The 17,815-nt window shown below is 50.7% G+C and overlaps 1 protein-coding gene across 4 annotated transcripts in view; it reads right to left on the reverse strand.

The window, feature by feature from the left end:
• Positions 1 to 14,072, reverse strand: part of RASAL1 (RAS protein activator like 1) — a 45,257-nt gene extending 31,185 nt beyond the window's left edge. For all 4 annotated transcript variants that reach the window (XM_027864384.1, XM_027864374.1, XM_027864391.1 and 1 more), the window contains exons 1-5: positions 13,894 to 14,072; positions 5,222 to 5,278; positions 4,094 to 4,207; positions 3,301 to 3,365; positions 2,726 to 2,855 (exon numbers count right to left, since the gene is read on the reverse strand). In XM_027864384.1, coding sequence (XP_027720185.1) covers positions 2,726 to 2,855; positions 3,301 to 3,365; positions 4,094 to 4,207; positions 5,222 to 5,278; positions 13,894 to 13,958 — 431 coding nt within the window. In that variant the 5' untranslated portion in view covers positions 13,959 to 14,072. The remainder of the gene's footprint in view (positions 1 to 2,725; positions 2,856 to 3,300; positions 3,366 to 4,093; positions 4,208 to 5,221; positions 5,279 to 13,893) is intronic.
• Positions 14,073 to 17,815: the final 3,743 nt, after the last annotated feature.

Consider the following 17,815-nt stretch of genomic DNA (forward strand, 5'->3'; position numbering starts at 1 on the left):
TGTTCTAAGGCCCCTCCCAGCTCTGACGTTCCCTGTTCTAAGGCCCCCGCCAGCTCTGACGTTCCCTGTTCTAAGGCCCCCGCCAGCTCTTGACATTCCCTGTTCTAAGGCCCCTGCCAGCTCTGACGTTCCCTGTTCTAAGGCCCCTGCCAGCTCTGACGTTCCCTGTTCTAAGGCCCCTCCCAGCTCTGACGTTCCCTGTTCTAAGGCCCCTCCCAGCTCTGACGTTCCCTGTTCTAAGGCCCCTGCCAGCTCTGACATTCTATGTTCTAAGGTCCCTGCCAGCTCTGACATTCCCTGTTCTAAGGCCCCTGCCAGCTCTGACATTCTATGTTCTAAGGCCCTTCCCAGCCCTGACGTTCCCTGTTCTAAGGCCCCTCCCAGCTCTGACATTCTATATTCTCAGCACCCAACTCCATTTTCATCTCCCTTCTCCATCCTCAAGGTCCCTTCACATGAGAGCTATCAGTCTTGTGCCTTATGTCCAAATGATTTCAAAGCCACCTTCAGTGCTAGGTCAAGTCCCCTGCCCCACCCCACCCCAGTGGGGTGGGGAATGAAAGAGACACAGGGAAGGAAGAGCTTTGACCCTGAGCTCCCACGGAAAGCCAAGAGCTGAGTCAGGAACTCAATGAATTGTGTTCCTAAGGAACACAAGGAAATTCTGCAGGGCAGAGCATGAAAGATAGAAGGGATGTTAGAAGTTATTCAGCCTAGCTCCTTTCATCTTACAGTGAAGGAAAGCGAGGCTCAGAGAGGATCTGCCCAATATCATGGTGCTTTTAGGTAGCAAACCTGAAGCTAGAATCAATAATAATAGCAACTAGCAAGTACATAGCACCTGAAGGTTTACAAAGCACTGCACATATGCTATCTCATTTGCACCTTAAAACAACTCTATGAGATAGGTGTTATTATTAGCCCCATTTCACAGAAGAGGACATTGAGGCTGAGTAATGAAGTGCTTGCCTAGAATCTTAGAGCCAGCAGCTACAGTGGGGCTTGGATTTGAACTCGGCTCTTTCTGACTCCAAGTCCAGTACTCTTATCTGCTGTGACATCTAGCTAGAAGTAGAGGGAGTGGGGTTGAGTGAGTTCTTGTGGGAGTGAAAACGGGTGGGGATGTGACTAAGCGTGTATGAGGAAACATGGGAAGGAGGTGGCATCCTTCATTAACACAGACATTCTCTGCACCCGCTGCAGTTGAAGGTGCCCTAGCAGGTATACTTCCAGGAACAGAGATGGCCTGCACTGAGCCATCCACAACCCTGGACACGTGGCTGGAGGCCACAGAACAGAGAGGAATGGACCAGTCCGCACGGGCATGGACTCTCAGAGCTCAGGGCTTCCAAGACCCGTGGCTCTCCCACTGATGGCAGACGAGCCTTCTCAAGGCGATGTCGTTTTCTAGACGTGACACAACAGATTCCACCTTGCCAGGGGGCCAGCTATGTCTCAGGTGCTCTTCCTGGTTCTCCTGACCCAATTAGCTCACTGGAGAACCTTCCCAAAGCAGAGTGCACTCACGGACTAGAATGTAGAACGTGCCAAAAGCCTGGGCTTTTTCTGATCATTTTGCAGCAACCCCCTTCAGATCTCTGCCCCGCCTGGAGACTACAGACTCCTTGAGAGGTAACATTGGGTGTGGGAAGGAGCACAAGGCATGAGGTCAAAAGATCTGAGTTCAGTTCCTGGCTGTCCAGTGACCAGTTGAATGACCCTTGAGTGAATCACTTCCAACTGTGGGACTCAATTTCTTCATCTTTAAAATGAAAGTTATCCCTAAGGTCCCTCCCACCTCTGACATCCTATGTTCTAATTCCCGCTTAGACATTCCAAGACCTAAAGCCCCTCCCAGCTTAGCCATTCCCTGTCCTAAGCTCCTTCCCAGCTCTGACATTCCATGTCCTAAAGTCCCTCCCAGCTCTGACATTCCATATTCTAAGGTCTCTCTTAGCTCTGACATTCCAGGTTCTAAGTCCCCCTCCCCCAGTTCTAGATTCCTGTGACCCTATGAAAAGATTCTTCTGACACAGGATAGTATATCAGATGGCATATAAGGACACTGGAGAGCTGCCTAGGACACTCCTGCCAAGGTCCCATGAGCCTTGAGGGGCACAACAGAGGCTCTTGGCAGCCAACAGCTTCCCCTCCTCCATGCCACAATCTGTCACGCACAGGTCACCCTTTTACACTGCAGAGAGAACAGAGACTCCTAGGGTGGGGGTGGGAGGGAATGATCCCAAGGGGAGGAGGGGCTGGCTTCTCTGTCCCAATTCCCAAAGGAAAAAAGGCAGGAAGGAGGGAGGGAAGGGAGGAAGGAAAAAGGGTGGAAAGCAGGATGGCCTGAGTTGGAGATTGTTGGGGAAGAGACAGCTGGTCTAGCCGGCTGTTTCCAAGAGTGGCCACAGCTGATTCACGATGCTAGGCTGGGGATGAGTCAGAGAAAGACAGCACTGGCAAGCCCCCCCCAGGCTGGCATGAGGCCATGCTGCCTCCTCTGCACCAGCCGCCCACTCATTAGCACCCACTTCCAACTGCCCATAACCTTTCCCAATCTCAGGGTGCCTCAACAGAAGCAGCGGGGGAAGACAAATTTCACCAAGAGTCCTCCAATGCCAAGGCCCACTCACACACCCAACCTCCCTCTTTCTCACTATGTCCACTTTATCCCCCAGAGACAAGGAAGCTCCACCTGCCCCCCCCCCCACATCAGGGACCATACCGAGCCTCAATGATGTGGCAGCGGAGCCGAGGTCCCTGGGCTTCCGCCAACAGCTTGACGTCTAGGTGGATCTCCCCTTGCACTTCCTCATCTGGGTCCACGTGGCTCAGATTGAGCCAGCTATCAATCCCTGGCAGCAGAAAAGGTCAGAATGAACACCATCGCCCAGCTGGACTCTGATGTATCTTTCCCCATGGCACTAAGGACCTCAAAGTGCCAACCAGAGGTGGCACCATTCTCTGTTCTAACACCCCTCTCAGATCTGATAGTCTGTGCTCTTGAGCCCGTGCTAGCCCTGACATTCTAAGACCCCTGCTGGCTCTGACATGCTATGTTCTAAGGGCCCTCCCAAGGTTCTAAGACCCCTGCTGGCTCTGACATGCTATGTTCTAAGGGCCCTCCCAAGGTTCTAAGACCCTTCTGGCCTCTCACATTCTATGTTCTAAGGGCCCTCCCAAGGTTCTAAGACCCTTCTTACCCCTGACATTCTATGTTCTAAGAGCCCTCTGGGCCCTTAGGCTCCATTCCCCATATCTGCGACCTTGACAAGCTCCCATCAGGCCCCTGATCCTCACCTCGGGGGCTTGCTGCTGCAATGGTCTCCTTGCTCAGTGAGATCTTGCCAATGATGTCATCGTGTCTGCAGGGAACATGGTGAGGGATACCTGGAGTGAGCATCCACAGGGAGCAGGGAAGAACGGGGCGACCAACCTGCTCGTTCTAAACCCTTGTCTGTGAGGCCAAGTGGACAATGGAGGTCTTGGACCCCTCTTTGGGGAGGATTTAATCACACTTGCTGTGGTCACTTTGCTTGGGCACTGCCCATCTAGAACTCTGAGAGGTCACTCTGCCGTCTCCTGGCCCGTTGGAATGGCTGGTCCTCCCCACCAAAGGAGGATCGTAGGAGATAAAACTAGAAGAGACCTCAGAAAGTCCAACCCCAACACTTTACAGATGAGGAAACGGATTCAGTTTCTCACCATGGGCAGAACAACAGAAGACAAGATGCTACTGGCTCATTGTGTGATATTAGATAAATCCCTTCTTCTCTACTGGCTTCAGTTTCCTTCCTTCTCAAATATTCTTTTAGGCCCCTCCCAGCTCTCACATTCCCTGTTCTAAGGGCCCTTCCAGCTCTAACATTCCCTGTTCTAAGGGCCCTTCCAGCTCTGACATGCCGTATTCTGAAGGCCTTCCTGACTATACTCTCAGATGCCTTCCTACTTTAATGCTTTGCTATCTATTATTCTAAGAGCCAAACAGGGCTTTGCCCAAGGAGAAGAGCCATCATCCTCAGGCTCCTGCCAAGACCACCTGCTGCTGGGCAGTCCCTGGCCCTGCCTGAGACCACCCCAGAGGGGCCCTCACCCAATGGTGTCTTCATCCAGAACATAGAAGGCCAGATGATGGAAGTCCAGTGGCAGGTGCAGGGTGTACTCTTCCCCCCAGAATGGATTCAGGTTTCTCCACACAGTTGCTGTCCTTGAGGGTGAAAGAGAGGGGCTGGACACCCAAGCAGGAGCACCCAAACACACGCGCACAAACGCGCACACACACGCACACACATACACGCACACACACACACACACGAGCACACGCACACGCACGCACACCTAGCATGGGCAGAGCTGAGGGTGGGGAAGGAAGGAACCAGATCAGCCTGGGAATTAGGAGATGACACAGGGAGGGGTAGCAGGCAGGAGCCCTGGCAGCTGGTGAATCAGTGCTGGGAGGAGGTCAGAGGCATCAGAAAGGTATGGAGCCACGGGGATGGGTGAGATGGAGACTGGATCAAACCCTTCAAGCCCTGCTCCCACCAAAGCCACATCCAGGAGCTCCCCAAAGAGCCAAGACAGGGGTCATATGCCCCATGTGGGGCTCATGGGCTTTAAATCTGGAAGGGACCCACAGGCTACTAGTCTAACCCCCTCATTTTACAGCAGAAGAAACTGAGGCCCAGAAGGGGAAATGATCTTAGTAAAGGTCACAAAAGTTATTGTTGTTCAGTCATGTTCAACTCTTCATGAATCCATTTGGGTTTTTGTGGCAGAGATACAGGAGTGGTTTGCCATTTCCTTTTCCAGCTCATTTTACAGATGAGGAAACTGAGGTAAATCAGGTTAAGTGACTTGCCCAGGGTCACACAGCTACTAAATGGTAGGTAGAAAGGCAGGAAACAGTAATACTACAGTTTCAACCCAGACCTTTGGACTCTAAAATTTGCTAGGAATAGAACCCAAGAATCCAAGGCCCCTGCCCCAAGTAACTCTTTAAGGCTTAGTGTCCTTAAACACCAGGTTCTAGTATTTAACATAGGGCTTTTCATCTATTAAAAAGGCATTTAATAAAAAGAGAATGAGTTGCCATTTTCCTAGAAAAGTCACAAGTGTAGGTCAATAACCTCAGAGGACAGAGGTATGCCCAATGCCCGGGGCAGGGCGGGCCCCCCGACCCCCCCTTACAGAGCCTTGGCTGGGCAGCTTCCAACATGCTTACCTGGCTACCACCTCATGGTCCACCTTGACAATGCAGTAGGGGTCACTGTTGCCGGACCTGTGAAAGAGCACCACATTGTTAATAGCTGCTGAAGCTTTGATTTTTGTTTACAGTTAGACGCTGCTTAGAGATCTTCACATACAGTTGACTGTCTCCCATCCCCGAGACTTTGCACTGACTGACCCTGTCCATGCTAAGAACGAACTACCTCTTAGAATCCTCACTCCTTTCAACGAGATGGATGAAAGAATGAAGCAACGAAGCAAAAAGCATTTATTAAATACTTAACACTGTGCTAATAGTTTTTTTCACATGTATTTATTTTATTTTTAATTTATGGACTAAAACAAGCATTTCCATAACATAATACAATTAAAAAGATGATCACACATGAAATTGGAATTCTACTATTCCTTCTAAATATATAATTAAGTTATCATGTAAAATCCCTTTTTCTTCTTTTTGCTCTTTTTTTCCCTCTTTTTTCTTGTGCTAATCATGAGTTAATTATCATAGATAGCATCAGATGGAAGGGAGCTCATCCGTCATGTGGTCTGGCCCTCTCATTTCACAAGCAGGGAGGCGGTGCAGTGAATAGAATACCAGGACTGGAGTCAGAAAGACATGAGTTCAAATCCTCCTTCAGATACTAAATAGCTGTGGGCAAGTCACTTAACCCCTATCTGCCTCAGTTTCCTTAGCTGTAAAATAGGGATAATCATTGCACTTACCTTCCAGGGTAGTTTTAAGAATCAAATGAGAGAATAATCTCGTAAAACACTTAGCATGGTGCCTAGCACATAGCAGGTACTATAAAAATGTTAGCTATTATATCGATGAACAAACTGGGGACCAGAGAGGTTGATTGATTTGCCCAGGGACACACAGAAAGTACAAAGCTGACCTAGGATTCAATCCCAAATCATAAGATTGTAGACCTAGCCCTGGAAGGAATCACAGAAGCTGCCTAGTTGAACCCCTTCATTTTAAAGATGCGCAAACAAAGTCCCAGAAAGGTAAAATGACATGCCCAAGGTCTCTCACACAGGTAGCTCAGTGGCAAAGCCAGCTCTCTGTCATCCAGGGACCAAATTAGCTAAGGCTGGTTGAAGGGATGACTTTTTCAACCACGACAAATATTGAACAGTATCACCTCCATAGAAGGGCTGCTGCCTGGGGCATAGTGGACAGAGCACTGGCAGAGTGCAGTCAGGAAGACCTGGGCTCAAAACCTACCTCTGACACGAGCCAGGGCAAATCACAGAATTTCAAAGTTGGAAGGGACCTACCCAAGCATGAAAAAGAATGCCCCTTCCCACTTAAACTGCCCTCATCTATTCAAGTATTTATGAAGCCTGCCAGTACTCCAGGTCCTGGGAATAGAGACAAAAATAAAACAATCCTTTACCCTTGAGAATCATATATACTGGAGGAAAAACAACATGTTCACAGATAAATAAATACAAGCTATATGAAATGTGATGGGTGGGACTGACTTAGTAAGTAGTGGGAGGGGAGGTCATCAGGAAAGGCCTGATAGGTAAGAGATGGCATGTGAGCTATGCTTTAAAGGAAGGTAGGGATTCAAAGAGGAGAGAGTGCCTTCCAGGCATGAGGTACACAGCCTGTGAAAAAGCAAGGAGATGGGAGATAGCTTCTCGCACACAGGGTGTGAGGAATAGCAAATAGGTCAGCTTGGCTAGAGCAATCAATCAATAAATATTTATTAAGCACCTACTATGTGCCAGGTGTGGGCAATTAGGTACGGAATTGGATAGATCTCTGGACCTGGAGTCAGGAAGACTCACCTTCCTGAGTTCAAATCCAGCCTCAGACACTTACTAGCTGGGCGGACCCTGGGCAAGTCACTTACCCCTGTTTGCCTCACCCAGCTTCCCCCTGGGACTACCCTCAATTGATCCTGTTCATATCTGGGGCGTATATGACTGCTTGCACGCTGTCTCCCCTCATTAGACTGTGAGTTCTTTGACAGCACGGACTGGTGTTTTTTGTTTTGTTTTGTTTTGTTTATTTTTGCCTTTATTTGTATCCCCAGAGCTAAGCGCCATGCCTGGCACATAGTAGGTGTTTAATAATGCTTATTAATTACATGGACTCTGAGATTTCTTCCAGTTTTGGATTTATAATTTTATGATCCTTAGGCATCAAAAATCTTTCTACTGGAGGCCAACATTAACTACCCAATTCCATAAAGGGGAAACCAAGGCACTGTGGTAATAATACCCATGACTCTCATTGTCCAGGTGAAGCTTCAGGAGAAGACTTTAAGAGTCCTTGACCAAGAAGGACCATTTAGAGAGTCAATATCAGTTTTAAGGAAAACCATCAAACAGCTTCCTACCAATTCCCAAAATTCCACTATTTGGGATGAATTCCTTTGGCTTAAGTATTGTCCTCCCCTTGTGAGCTTCTTCTGGGGAGGGGAACCTATAAAGACATTTCACGCATCAGATGTTGGGGAAAGACTCTAGGTGTTCCTGATCCTGACCCCCAAGCTGGCCTATAACCACATTTTATTACAGTTCGACCCAGCACCATCTGACCAGCCCTTGGGAGTAGGGAGGAAAGAGGAGAAAGGCCATAGTCAAATAGGTGCCCTAGTGGCCCAAGGGATCCTACGATCTTCTGAAGGAGCTGAGGACTGGCCCATCAGGAAAGAACAAATATGATTGGGACAAATCCAAGGCTGGGGCAGCTAGGTGGTGCAGTGGATAGAGCACCAAGCCTGGAAATCAGCGGGACCTGAGTTCAAATCCAGCCTCAGACATGTTCTAGCTGTGTGACCCTGGGCAAGTCACTTAACCCTATTTCCCTCAGTTTCCTCATCTGTCAAATGAGCTGGAGAAGGAAATGGCAAACCGCCCCAGTATCCTTGCCAAGAAAACCCCAAAGGGGGTCACAAAGAGTCGGACGTGACTGAAATGACTGAACGATGAACAAAGTCAAGGCTGCTGAGAGCTGGTGGCTCCAGCCTTCTCCGCTTCGTTCCCAAACCTTCCAGAGCCTCCTGCGCTCTGACCTGCCGATGTCAGATCCTGACTCCTCTTCCCTAACACTGCTTCCCCATCCCATCGCTTGATCTGGTTCCCTGGCCCATTCCCTTAGCCGGGGGGCTGGAGGGCTCACTTAGTGCCCCACTGGGACACTTACTGGGTGACCTTGAGGGAGTCACTTCCTTCTCTGAGTTTCAGGGTCCTCAAGATGGGGACACAGCATGGTGACCTGGGTAGAGCATCAGCCTGGGAGGCAGGAAAACCCGGATTCAAGTTCCACCTCCAACACAGACCGGCTCCATGACCCTGGGCAAGTGACTTAACCACTCGGTCAGCTCTCTGACAACATAAACGTCAGAACATGCACTGGCTCACACTGTCAGAACCAGTGCCTGCCTGGAAGCATCACTGCCCGCCAAGGAAAGCACAGGACTCAGTAAAAAAAAAAATCGGGGAATAATACCTGCATGCCTTACCCTCATGGGACCGCAAAGACCGAAGGGCCTTGTAAATCCTGAGCCATATTAATAGCTAGCCCTTATAGCTAGCCCACTTTAAGGTTTTCTCATGTCAATAACCCTGGGAATGTGGGCTGTTACTTTCCCTATTTTACAAATGAGGAAACTGAGGCCCAGGAAAGTGAAGTGACTTGTGCAAAGTCACACAAGGAGGAATCAATCAAAAACTGATTACAATTCAACCTTGTGTCAAGCACTGGCAGTATTAAGTCAGAGGTGGAATTAGAACTCAGGTCTTCTGACTCCACAGTGAATGTGTACCACTGTGGTAAGTAGCACAGTGCCTAGAGCACTGGTCCTAGAGTCAGGAAGACCTGAGTTCAAATCCGGATTCAGATACTTTCTTTTTTTCTTAATTTTTTTTTTTAATTTGTGGGCAATTGGGGTTAAGTGACTTGCCCAGGGTCACACAGCTAGTAAGTGTCAAGTGTTTGGTCTGAGGCCAGATTTGCACTCAGGTCCTCCTGACTTCAGGGCCAGTGCTCTATTCACTGCACCACCTAGCTGCCCCTCAGATACTTTCCAGCTGTATGACCTTGGGCAAGTCACTTAACCTCAGGGATTTAGACTAGACAACCTCTAAGGAACCTTCCAGTTCTGGATCTATGATCCTCTGAGTAATTACCATTAATATCCCCAATCTCTTCAACTAAGCCCCATTTTATTCAATGTCTGTGGGACTTATGCATTCATGTCAGCACACTGGATCAGAATTCCCCTCCTGACTTATAGCCTCCTTTTCACTGAATGAACAGTTTTTCTCCCTTCTGCCTCAGTGTTTCAGTCAGTCCATTGGGGGAGGGCTGAGACTGGGCTGGGGATCCCGTAAGCAAAGTGCTTTCCCAGGTGCCCTTGTACTGACCTCCCAACATTCTGCCCCTTGAATCCCTCTCTGGGAAGGCTACCCCCCTCCCAGTCAACTCTTCACCCTCAAGGCTGCTGACGTGAGGAAGGGTCCTTATCAGGCTCCCATCAGATAGGGGTGGTCCGATGTCACTCAGGGAAAGTGCCTACTTAGCAGGATGCGATCTGCCCTGAACCTGGCCTCTTAGCTTTTCCCACAGGAATGGGGACTGGGCCCTCCTACTCTCTATTTGTGGGAAAGGCAACTACAACCTACCCCCTCCTACTTTTCACATGTCCAGTAAGGCTATCTGACATCGGGTCTTTCTTCAGAGACCTCTGGATCAATCCTGGACCAAACTCCTTTCAAAGTAGCCTTTCAGAGCTGAAAAGTTTTAGAATAGGAAGGCAGCCATATTCACCCAGGAGACCCTAGTGCTGAAAGAATCAGCAGATATCCCATCTTGTACGTCAGTTTCCCCATCTGTAGATGGTGGCAGCTAGCTAGCACAGTGGATAGAGCACTGGGTTTGGAGTCAGAAAGACTCATCTTCCTGAGCTCAAATCACACTCTGACACTTCCTAGCTGTGTGACCCTGGGCAAGTAACTTAATCCTATTTGCCTCAGTTTCCTCATTTATAAAGTAAACTGGAGAGGGAAATGGCAAACTCACTCCAGTATCTCTGCCAAGAAAATCCCAAATGGGGTCACCAAGAGTTGGACGTGACTGAAACAACTTTACAAATAGTGGTAGAAAAGGAAAGATTTCCCGAGATAGCAAAGATCAGCAAAGCCCTTGGGGACCCACAGAATTCCTTCTTCCTCTGGATGATGCTTTCAAGATGAAGAACAGGTTCAGGGGCAAGTTTAAGGGGGGAGGAAAGTAGGGGAAGAGGCTTGTCATTCTTGGCTCAGAACTGGGGAAACTGAGGCAGTGAAAGAGAGTTTGTCTGAAGCAGACAGCAGTCACAATTCAGAATGAGGTCATATCAGCTTCTTGTCCTTAGTCCAGCCCAAATTTCCCCAAAACCCCTTTGGAAGGGGTCACTCTGCCCAAAAACCTACCGCACGACTTCAAGTTTGGAGAAAAATGAAGGGGTCCTTTAAAAAACCATCAATATCAGAGTTTAACAATCATGTAGTCCAACCTTTTATTTACAGAAGGGGAAACTAAGGCTCAGAGAAGGGACTTGAACCAAGCCCCACAGAAGATTTCAAGGTCTAGAGCTGGAAGGAACCTCAGAAGTCCAACTCTGCCTCCCATTTTACAGATGAGGAAACTGAGACCCAAAGGAGCTAAATGACTTGCCCAAAATCACACAAATGTTGCAAGCATAAGAGGCAGGATTTGAACCCAGGCTCTGATGCCAGAGCCAGGAATCTCCTCAGGACTAGAACCCAGAGGTCCTGACTTCCAAACCAGTGCTTCTCTTCTTTTCAAAATTCTGCCCAGGAAAAAAGGGGATACTAGGTGCCTAGACCAATTTCCAAGCAGCCAAAGAAATAGGCATTTGAGTCAACAGAAGTGGCTTTGGTACTTTGAGACAAAGAAGTTGGGGTCTGAGTCAAATATGGCTTCTGAGGTCAGCCCCAGAACTAGGGGGGACCACTCCCTTCCCCACCCCACCAAGGAGTTTCCAATATATGGGACCTTTCTCTGGGACTAATCTGGATCCATGAGAAAGGATGGCATTTCTCTGCCAGGAAAGTGTGGGTAGAACAGGATTAGGACACAAGGTTCTGGGAGAAGCTGAACTTCCTCATTTCCTCCACCTGCCTGGAAAAGCTCAGGGGCTCTCCCCCATCCTGGTGGCTCTGTTCAGAGTTTCCTTGTTAAACTCCTAAATCAAAGTACCCAGGGAAGAGAACCAGAGCCAAAGTCAGATATCCTGATGCATTTTACACACACACACACACACACACAAACGCACACCAACTACACCCCAGCAATGTGGGCAGTAATGTCTCCTGGCACCAAACCCCTCGGGAGACGAGCCTGCGAGTGAGCAAGAAGACAGGTTTGGGCACTCCAGGGCAGGGCAGGTTCTCTGACATGCCAACATGTTAACCTTTCCATGCCTCAGTTTCCCCAATATGAGAGAGGGTTAAAAGAGAAAACAGCTGTGACATACTTAATACTGAAATCTGGAATTTGCATTTTACTTTGTACATTTTAAAAAGCTTTTCGCATCCATTTTCTCCCTGGAGTCTCATAACAACCCTGTGAGCCAGGTACTGCTGATATTATTATCCCCGGTTCACAGATAAGGGCCTCACACTACCTTTGCAGACTCATTAGACATTACCCTCCCTCCTGCAATCCAGCCAAACTGACCTGTTCTGCACTCCTCTAATACAACACTACACTTCCCATATCTGTGGTTTTACATTGGCCATCCCACATACCTGGAATGCCCTGCCTCCTTGCCTCTTCCTCATAAAGCTCTCCTCCCTTAATGCACAACTCAAGCCTCAGCTTCTTCATGGGGCCCTTCCCAATCCCTCCAACGGCTGGTGCCTGCCCTCCCTCCCAAACTACCTTGTAGCTAACGGCTTTCAACTTATTTGTACTTACTCCCTTAATAGTCATGCTACATACTGATACATAATCTTGTCAGAATGTTAAATCCTTGAGAGCAAATACTGTTTCCTTCTTTGTCTTCCTATGTTGTTGTTCAGTCATTTCAGTTGTGTCAAACTCATCTTGACCCCATTGGGGGTTTTCTTGGCAGAGACATTGGAGCGGTTTGCCATTTCTCACCCCAGCTCATTTTACAGATGAGGAAACTGAGGCATTAAAGGCGAAGTGACTTGCCCAGGGTCACAAAGCTAGTATGTGTCTGAGGGATAGATTTGAACTCAGGAAGATGAGTTTTTCTGACTCCAAACCCAGCACTCTGTCCACTTTGCCACACAGCTGCCTTTTCCTTGTATCCCTAGTGCTTAATAAATGCTTGTTGACTTGACTGATTGAAGATACAAACATAGGTGTCTCTTGATTCCAAGTCCAATGTTCGAAACCCAGGTTTCCCTTGACTCCAAGCACATTGGTCTGGCTGCTCCAAAATGGAGGTCTGTCCATAACCCCCAAACCACTGCGGAAATACCCCCAGTGACTTCAAAGGGATTCTCAGCCTGCCTACTTCTGTCACCAATCTCCTCCACGGGGCATCCATCCTCAGGCGGAATCACAGGCAGAGTCCCTTTCCTGATAAAGGCGAGCCCTATGGGGAGGGGGGTGGAGACTGTGCTCCAGATTTGTGCTGACTCAATGCCTCTGAAAAGGGGCCATATCATAGGAACAAGGAGTATAGACGCTCTAGAGCAAAGGGTCTCTTGTCCTAATCAGACCACACCAAGCATGGGCCAATCGCTGACCCACCTCCTCCCACAACACCTGAAGCCAAGGTGACCAGATATACCCTGGAGTCCTGAGGCCCAGTCTAAGAAAGGAACAGGATGAAAGGCTACTTGTCTCTTCTTCCCAAAAGAGGCTTAACCTAGCTGGGAACCCTAGGAGAAGGTGAGATTTGCCTACTGCTAAGGACAGAACCCCCATGCCTCACCAGTACAGACTTGACCAGCCAGCATAGGGTGGGGACTAGGGATGACATCTAACTGACTCCAGGGCCCTCGGAGGAGCGTGGGGGTAAGAGCTCCCTGTCAAGGGGAGCTCACCCCAAGATTCTAAGGCACAGAAGAGGATGCCCACATGCCCACAACCTCTAATCTCCCTTCCAGAGCCATTACCCTTCTGCCAATGCCCCAGGCAGGTTGAAGCTGAACTCCCAAAGGGGATCTATTCTGCACCGCTGTTCTACGCCCCCCTCCCCTCGAAGCCCTATGGGAAAGCTTCAGCTCAAACTCCACAACTCCCTCCCCCAGGACTGTCTGAGCAGAGATGCCCTAATTTTAAGACAGCCTAGAATGAGAAGCCATCTGCCTGGACCGGCTGGGAGAACACAGGGGGAAAAAAAGAGGAGAGGTGGGGAGACAATGATAGGGTCTGGGGAGGTCAAAGCTGGCACGACCCGTTCCCCCAAACTTCTGGGACAGTAGACAGCCTCTGCAGGGGCAAGGGTGGGGCTGTGCTTGGGACAGGTTGCTTTCCTCCAGGGTTTCCCACCTAGATTGAGGACGGGGGAGGGGGGGCGTACTAAGGAGCCTCCAGTGCCCAGCACAGTGTCAGACACGTAATAGGCGCGTATGAAATGCTTGACTGACTTCATCCCCCCCAAAAAAATCGGAGAGGAGGAGCAGAAAGAAATGGGGCGGCCGGGGAGAAGGGAGACTCACACGTCTTTGGCTGGCAGGTCCCGGCCCTCCACCACGCGAAAATTCAGAGAGATGTTCCGAGCCATAGTCTAACTTTGCGCTGGGGGTGCGGCTGGAGGCCGGGAAGCATAGGCAGGGGGCTGCTTGTCCCAGGGCCGCCGCCGTCGCGGCTGCTACATGTCCAGAGAGCCGAGCCCCAGTCTGCGGGAGCGGGGAGGAGGGGGAGCAGATCGCTGCGGAGCTGGGATGGGGAGCAGGGGTGTGCGGGGGGCTCCCGCAGGAGCGAGGGGTAGGGGGTGGAGCGGTCCTGGGGTGGGGGTGGGGGGTGGGGGAGAAACCAACGGCTGCCTCGGCTCTACAGGTGGCTCGGGAGAGTGGCAGCGAGCAAAGGAGGAGGCATCGCAGCCAGCGCCGCGCTCCCCGAGCACCGCCCTCGGCCCGCCCCCCGCGCCCCACCCGGGCCAGCTGGAGCGCAGAACGGGCGGGCGTGGTACGGGGCAGGAGAGGGAAGGGCGGAGGAGGGGGCGGGCTCAGGAGATCTCTCCTCCCCCTATGGTAACCCCCCCCAAACCTCCTCACGTACGCCCCCTGCCGACTGCCCTCGAGATCTGCCCCTCTCCCCTCTCGGGGTCGGTCCCTAGAGCTTCTCCACACTCTGGGGAGCAAATCTAGCCTGAGATCGAGGGACGCAACTCTGGGCCGAGATGGGGAAGGATACCCCTGGAATCAGGGGTGCTGCGCCGATTGGGGTGTAGGAAAAGCACTAGCCCTGGCTGGAGACCGGGAGACTGGGATTCTCCTTCTGTATCCAGAATGGGGAGGGGGCCACAAGGCTCAGTTCTGGACCCTGAGGGGAGGGAAGGTGGGAGTGGGCTGCTCTAGGATAGGGGTATAACGGGGGTGGCGAGGGCTGTTTAGCTCTGGTCGGAGGTTGGGGAGTGGGGAGGAAGCAGTGGTGGTGCGGAATGGGAAAAGGTACCTCCCTTTTTCCAGCTCCGATTTGGACCTGGGGGTGCGGCGCCAGTCTGGCATGTGGGAAAAGGTTTAGCCCTGACTAGAGACTTGGGTGCAGCTCTAGTCAATCTATCCAGGTTGGGGGCGGGGGGGGGGGGGGGCCGGTTCTGCCCCGGGGGGGGGGGGGGGGGGGGGAGAGCTGATCTAGTATAGAGATATAATGAGGGTGGTGAGAAAGGTTTAACTCTGGTTGGGGACTGGAGGATGGGGAGGAAGAACTTGTGGTCAGAATGGGTAAGGGTGGGGACGGAGGTTTACTAGTCCGAGATTGAGGAGCGCGGGGTGGGGGAGAAAGCGACTGTGGTTGGGAATGGGGTCCAGCTCTGCTCTGGGACTGGCATGGGATGGAATGGGGAGCAGCTCTGGCCAAGGATTAATGGGAGTTCCGCTGGGGCCAAGGATTGGGAAAGAGGCAGCTCTGCTCCAGGACTGGCAGGGAGGCTGAGCTCTGGTCTGGACTGGCCGCCCTCCCTCCTGGCCCCGGGTTTGAGGCTCGCTCAATTCAGGTCCTGGGTTAGCAGGAGACTCAACTGTTCTGCCCCGGGATTGAGGGAGAGGCTAGCCTGGGACTAGCCAGAAGGCTCTGTTCTGGGTTTAGGGGATGAAGCCCGGGCCAGGAAAGACCCGAAATTTGCCATGGCTCCTGGGGACTAGAATGCATACAACTAAGGACTGAGGTAGAATGAAGAAAGAATTTGCCCTCATCGCTCCCGGGCCACAGTACAGCGACTAGAGGCAGGCTGATTGGTTAGTAAAAACAGTCTCCTCCCCTGCCACCCGTTCCATTTAATCCCTTTCTTCACCCCTAGTTTCCCCCTGTGCCAGGAGCCTCTCCACTCAGCCCCTCGAGGCTGACCAGCCAACCGAGTTCTTGGGTAAAGTTCTCCGGTTGGCCAGAGTGGGCACTGTGGAGTCACCGCTCCCCCGGGTGAGGAAGGGGCCTCATGCTCCGGCTTCCAGATCTCCAAGCAAGCTTAGGAGACTGCTGGGAGGGAGGGCCCCGGGATGCAACAAAACAAGGAGCCTCTTGCTTCCCACCCAGTTCCCCATCCTCTCTCCCATCCCCCAGTGGTTCCTAATTTAACCCAAATGTATGCCAGATGATGCAGTCTTCTCACACTCCCTGGCAGAAACTGGAAGGAAGGGGGGATCAGAGGGGGAAGAGGGATTGAGAAAGAGGCTTCTTCAGGCTGCCACAGACAAGGGAGACTCCTGAGCTTCCCCCAAAAACCAAGAACTGCAAAATCTCCTTAAGGGCCCTTAAAATTTAGGAATGGCCAAGCTCCATGCCCAGCCCCAAGCATCTTCAAATCTGTGGGGATGTAGCAGGGGAAGGGGGATGACCTAAATGACCTCCCACTCTTTGAAACTCCTAGGATTGTTCCCCAACAGGGCCAGGCTCCTGCATGGAGAGACAAAGGAGATCTTGCATCTCAAATTCCTCACTCTGTGGGGGTCTGGACAGAGCATTGGACTGGCTGTCTGGGCACCCTGAGCCTTATTCCCAGCACCAGTGCTGGCCTCTAATTCCTACCCCCATTCCACCTTGAACTCCTGTTTTCCCTATCTAGGAAATGGAGCTGAGACAGGTTTCCCTAAACAGAAACTGAGAATGGGGATATTCATACCTTAGAAAAAACCAATCAATCCCTCCTTCAGGGGGAGAGGGAAGGGGAGGGAAAGGGCATGAAGTGGTGGCAGATGGACCCAGCCTGAAGGAGCTGTGACTAGTCTTCCTTGGATTCCCCTGCAGTGGTCCCCCCCTCCCCCTCATCACACCCCCACAAGTCACACACATCAGATGGCTGAAGTCTGCCAGCTCACTGAGGGAAGGATAGCAACAGGGCCTCAGAAAAGAAAGGCCCTAGAGACAGTGGAACCAAGAGAGGTGCCCCCTTCATCCGCCCAGGCCTAGGTTCTGAAGAAGCCCTGGCCACCACCCCTCCACAAGGAGTGAGCCACAGTCCCCTGCCCACTCAATGCAGCCCCAAGCCTTCTGGAGCTGAGGATAGAACTATGAAGCCAAAACCTTGAGCAAGTATGGATTCCAGAAAAAGCCTGACGCATGTTTCTAAAAGCTCTCCCAACTTTGCCCCTACTCCCAGTATTTTTCATTCACTCATCTAATGTCAAAGACCAGGGAAATCTCTTGGTAAATAGGGATCACAGAGCTGGAAAGGATCTCAGAGACCATATAGTGATGCAGTGGATAGAGGCCTGGAGTCAGGAAGACTCATCTTCCTGAGCTGAAGTCTGGCCTCAGACACTAGCTGTGTGGCCCTGGGCAAGTCATTTAACCCTGTTTGCCTCAGTTTCCTCATATGTAAAATGAGCTGGAGAAGGAAATGGCAAACTGCTTTGCCAAGAAAACCCCAAATGATGTCACAAAGAGTCAAACACGACTAAAAAATGACTGAACAACAAAGACCACAGAGTCGTGACCTGAAGTCAATAGATAGTCAAGGGATGTAAACCGGTCTCAGAGGAAAAAATTCAAGCTATCAATGACCATATGAAAAAATATCCCAAATCACTAATAATAAGAGAAATTCAAACTAAAACAAAAATTCAAACGCTGAGCTTCCACCTCACATACATCAGACTGGCAAATAAAACAAAAGAGGAAAATAACATTTGTCTAAGGGGATGTGGGAGGATAGGCACACTGATGCACTGTTGCTGGAGCTGTGAAGTGGTCCAACTATCCTAGAAAGTGATTTGGAACTATATCCCAAAAAGCATTAAACTGCATACACTTTGGCATGAAATCACTATCCTAGACATATGCCACACGTACTCTGGGGCTACTCTCCTAACCCCAACTCCATGGACAAGGCAAGTCCCCAGGTCAAGACCACTTCTCATCCTCTCAGAGTCTAGGGTTACCCTGTGGGTCTAACCGTTGTCCTTCTAATACTTTAACTCACAA

The sequence above is a fragment of the Vombatus ursinus genome, unplaced genomic scaffold, assembly GCF_900497805.2.
Source record: "Vombatus ursinus unplaced genomic scaffold, bare-nosed wombat genome assembly UNPS02001287.1, whole genome shotgun sequence".
Taxonomy (NCBI): domain Eukaryota; kingdom Metazoa; phylum Chordata; class Mammalia; order Diprotodontia; family Vombatidae; genus Vombatus; species Vombatus ursinus.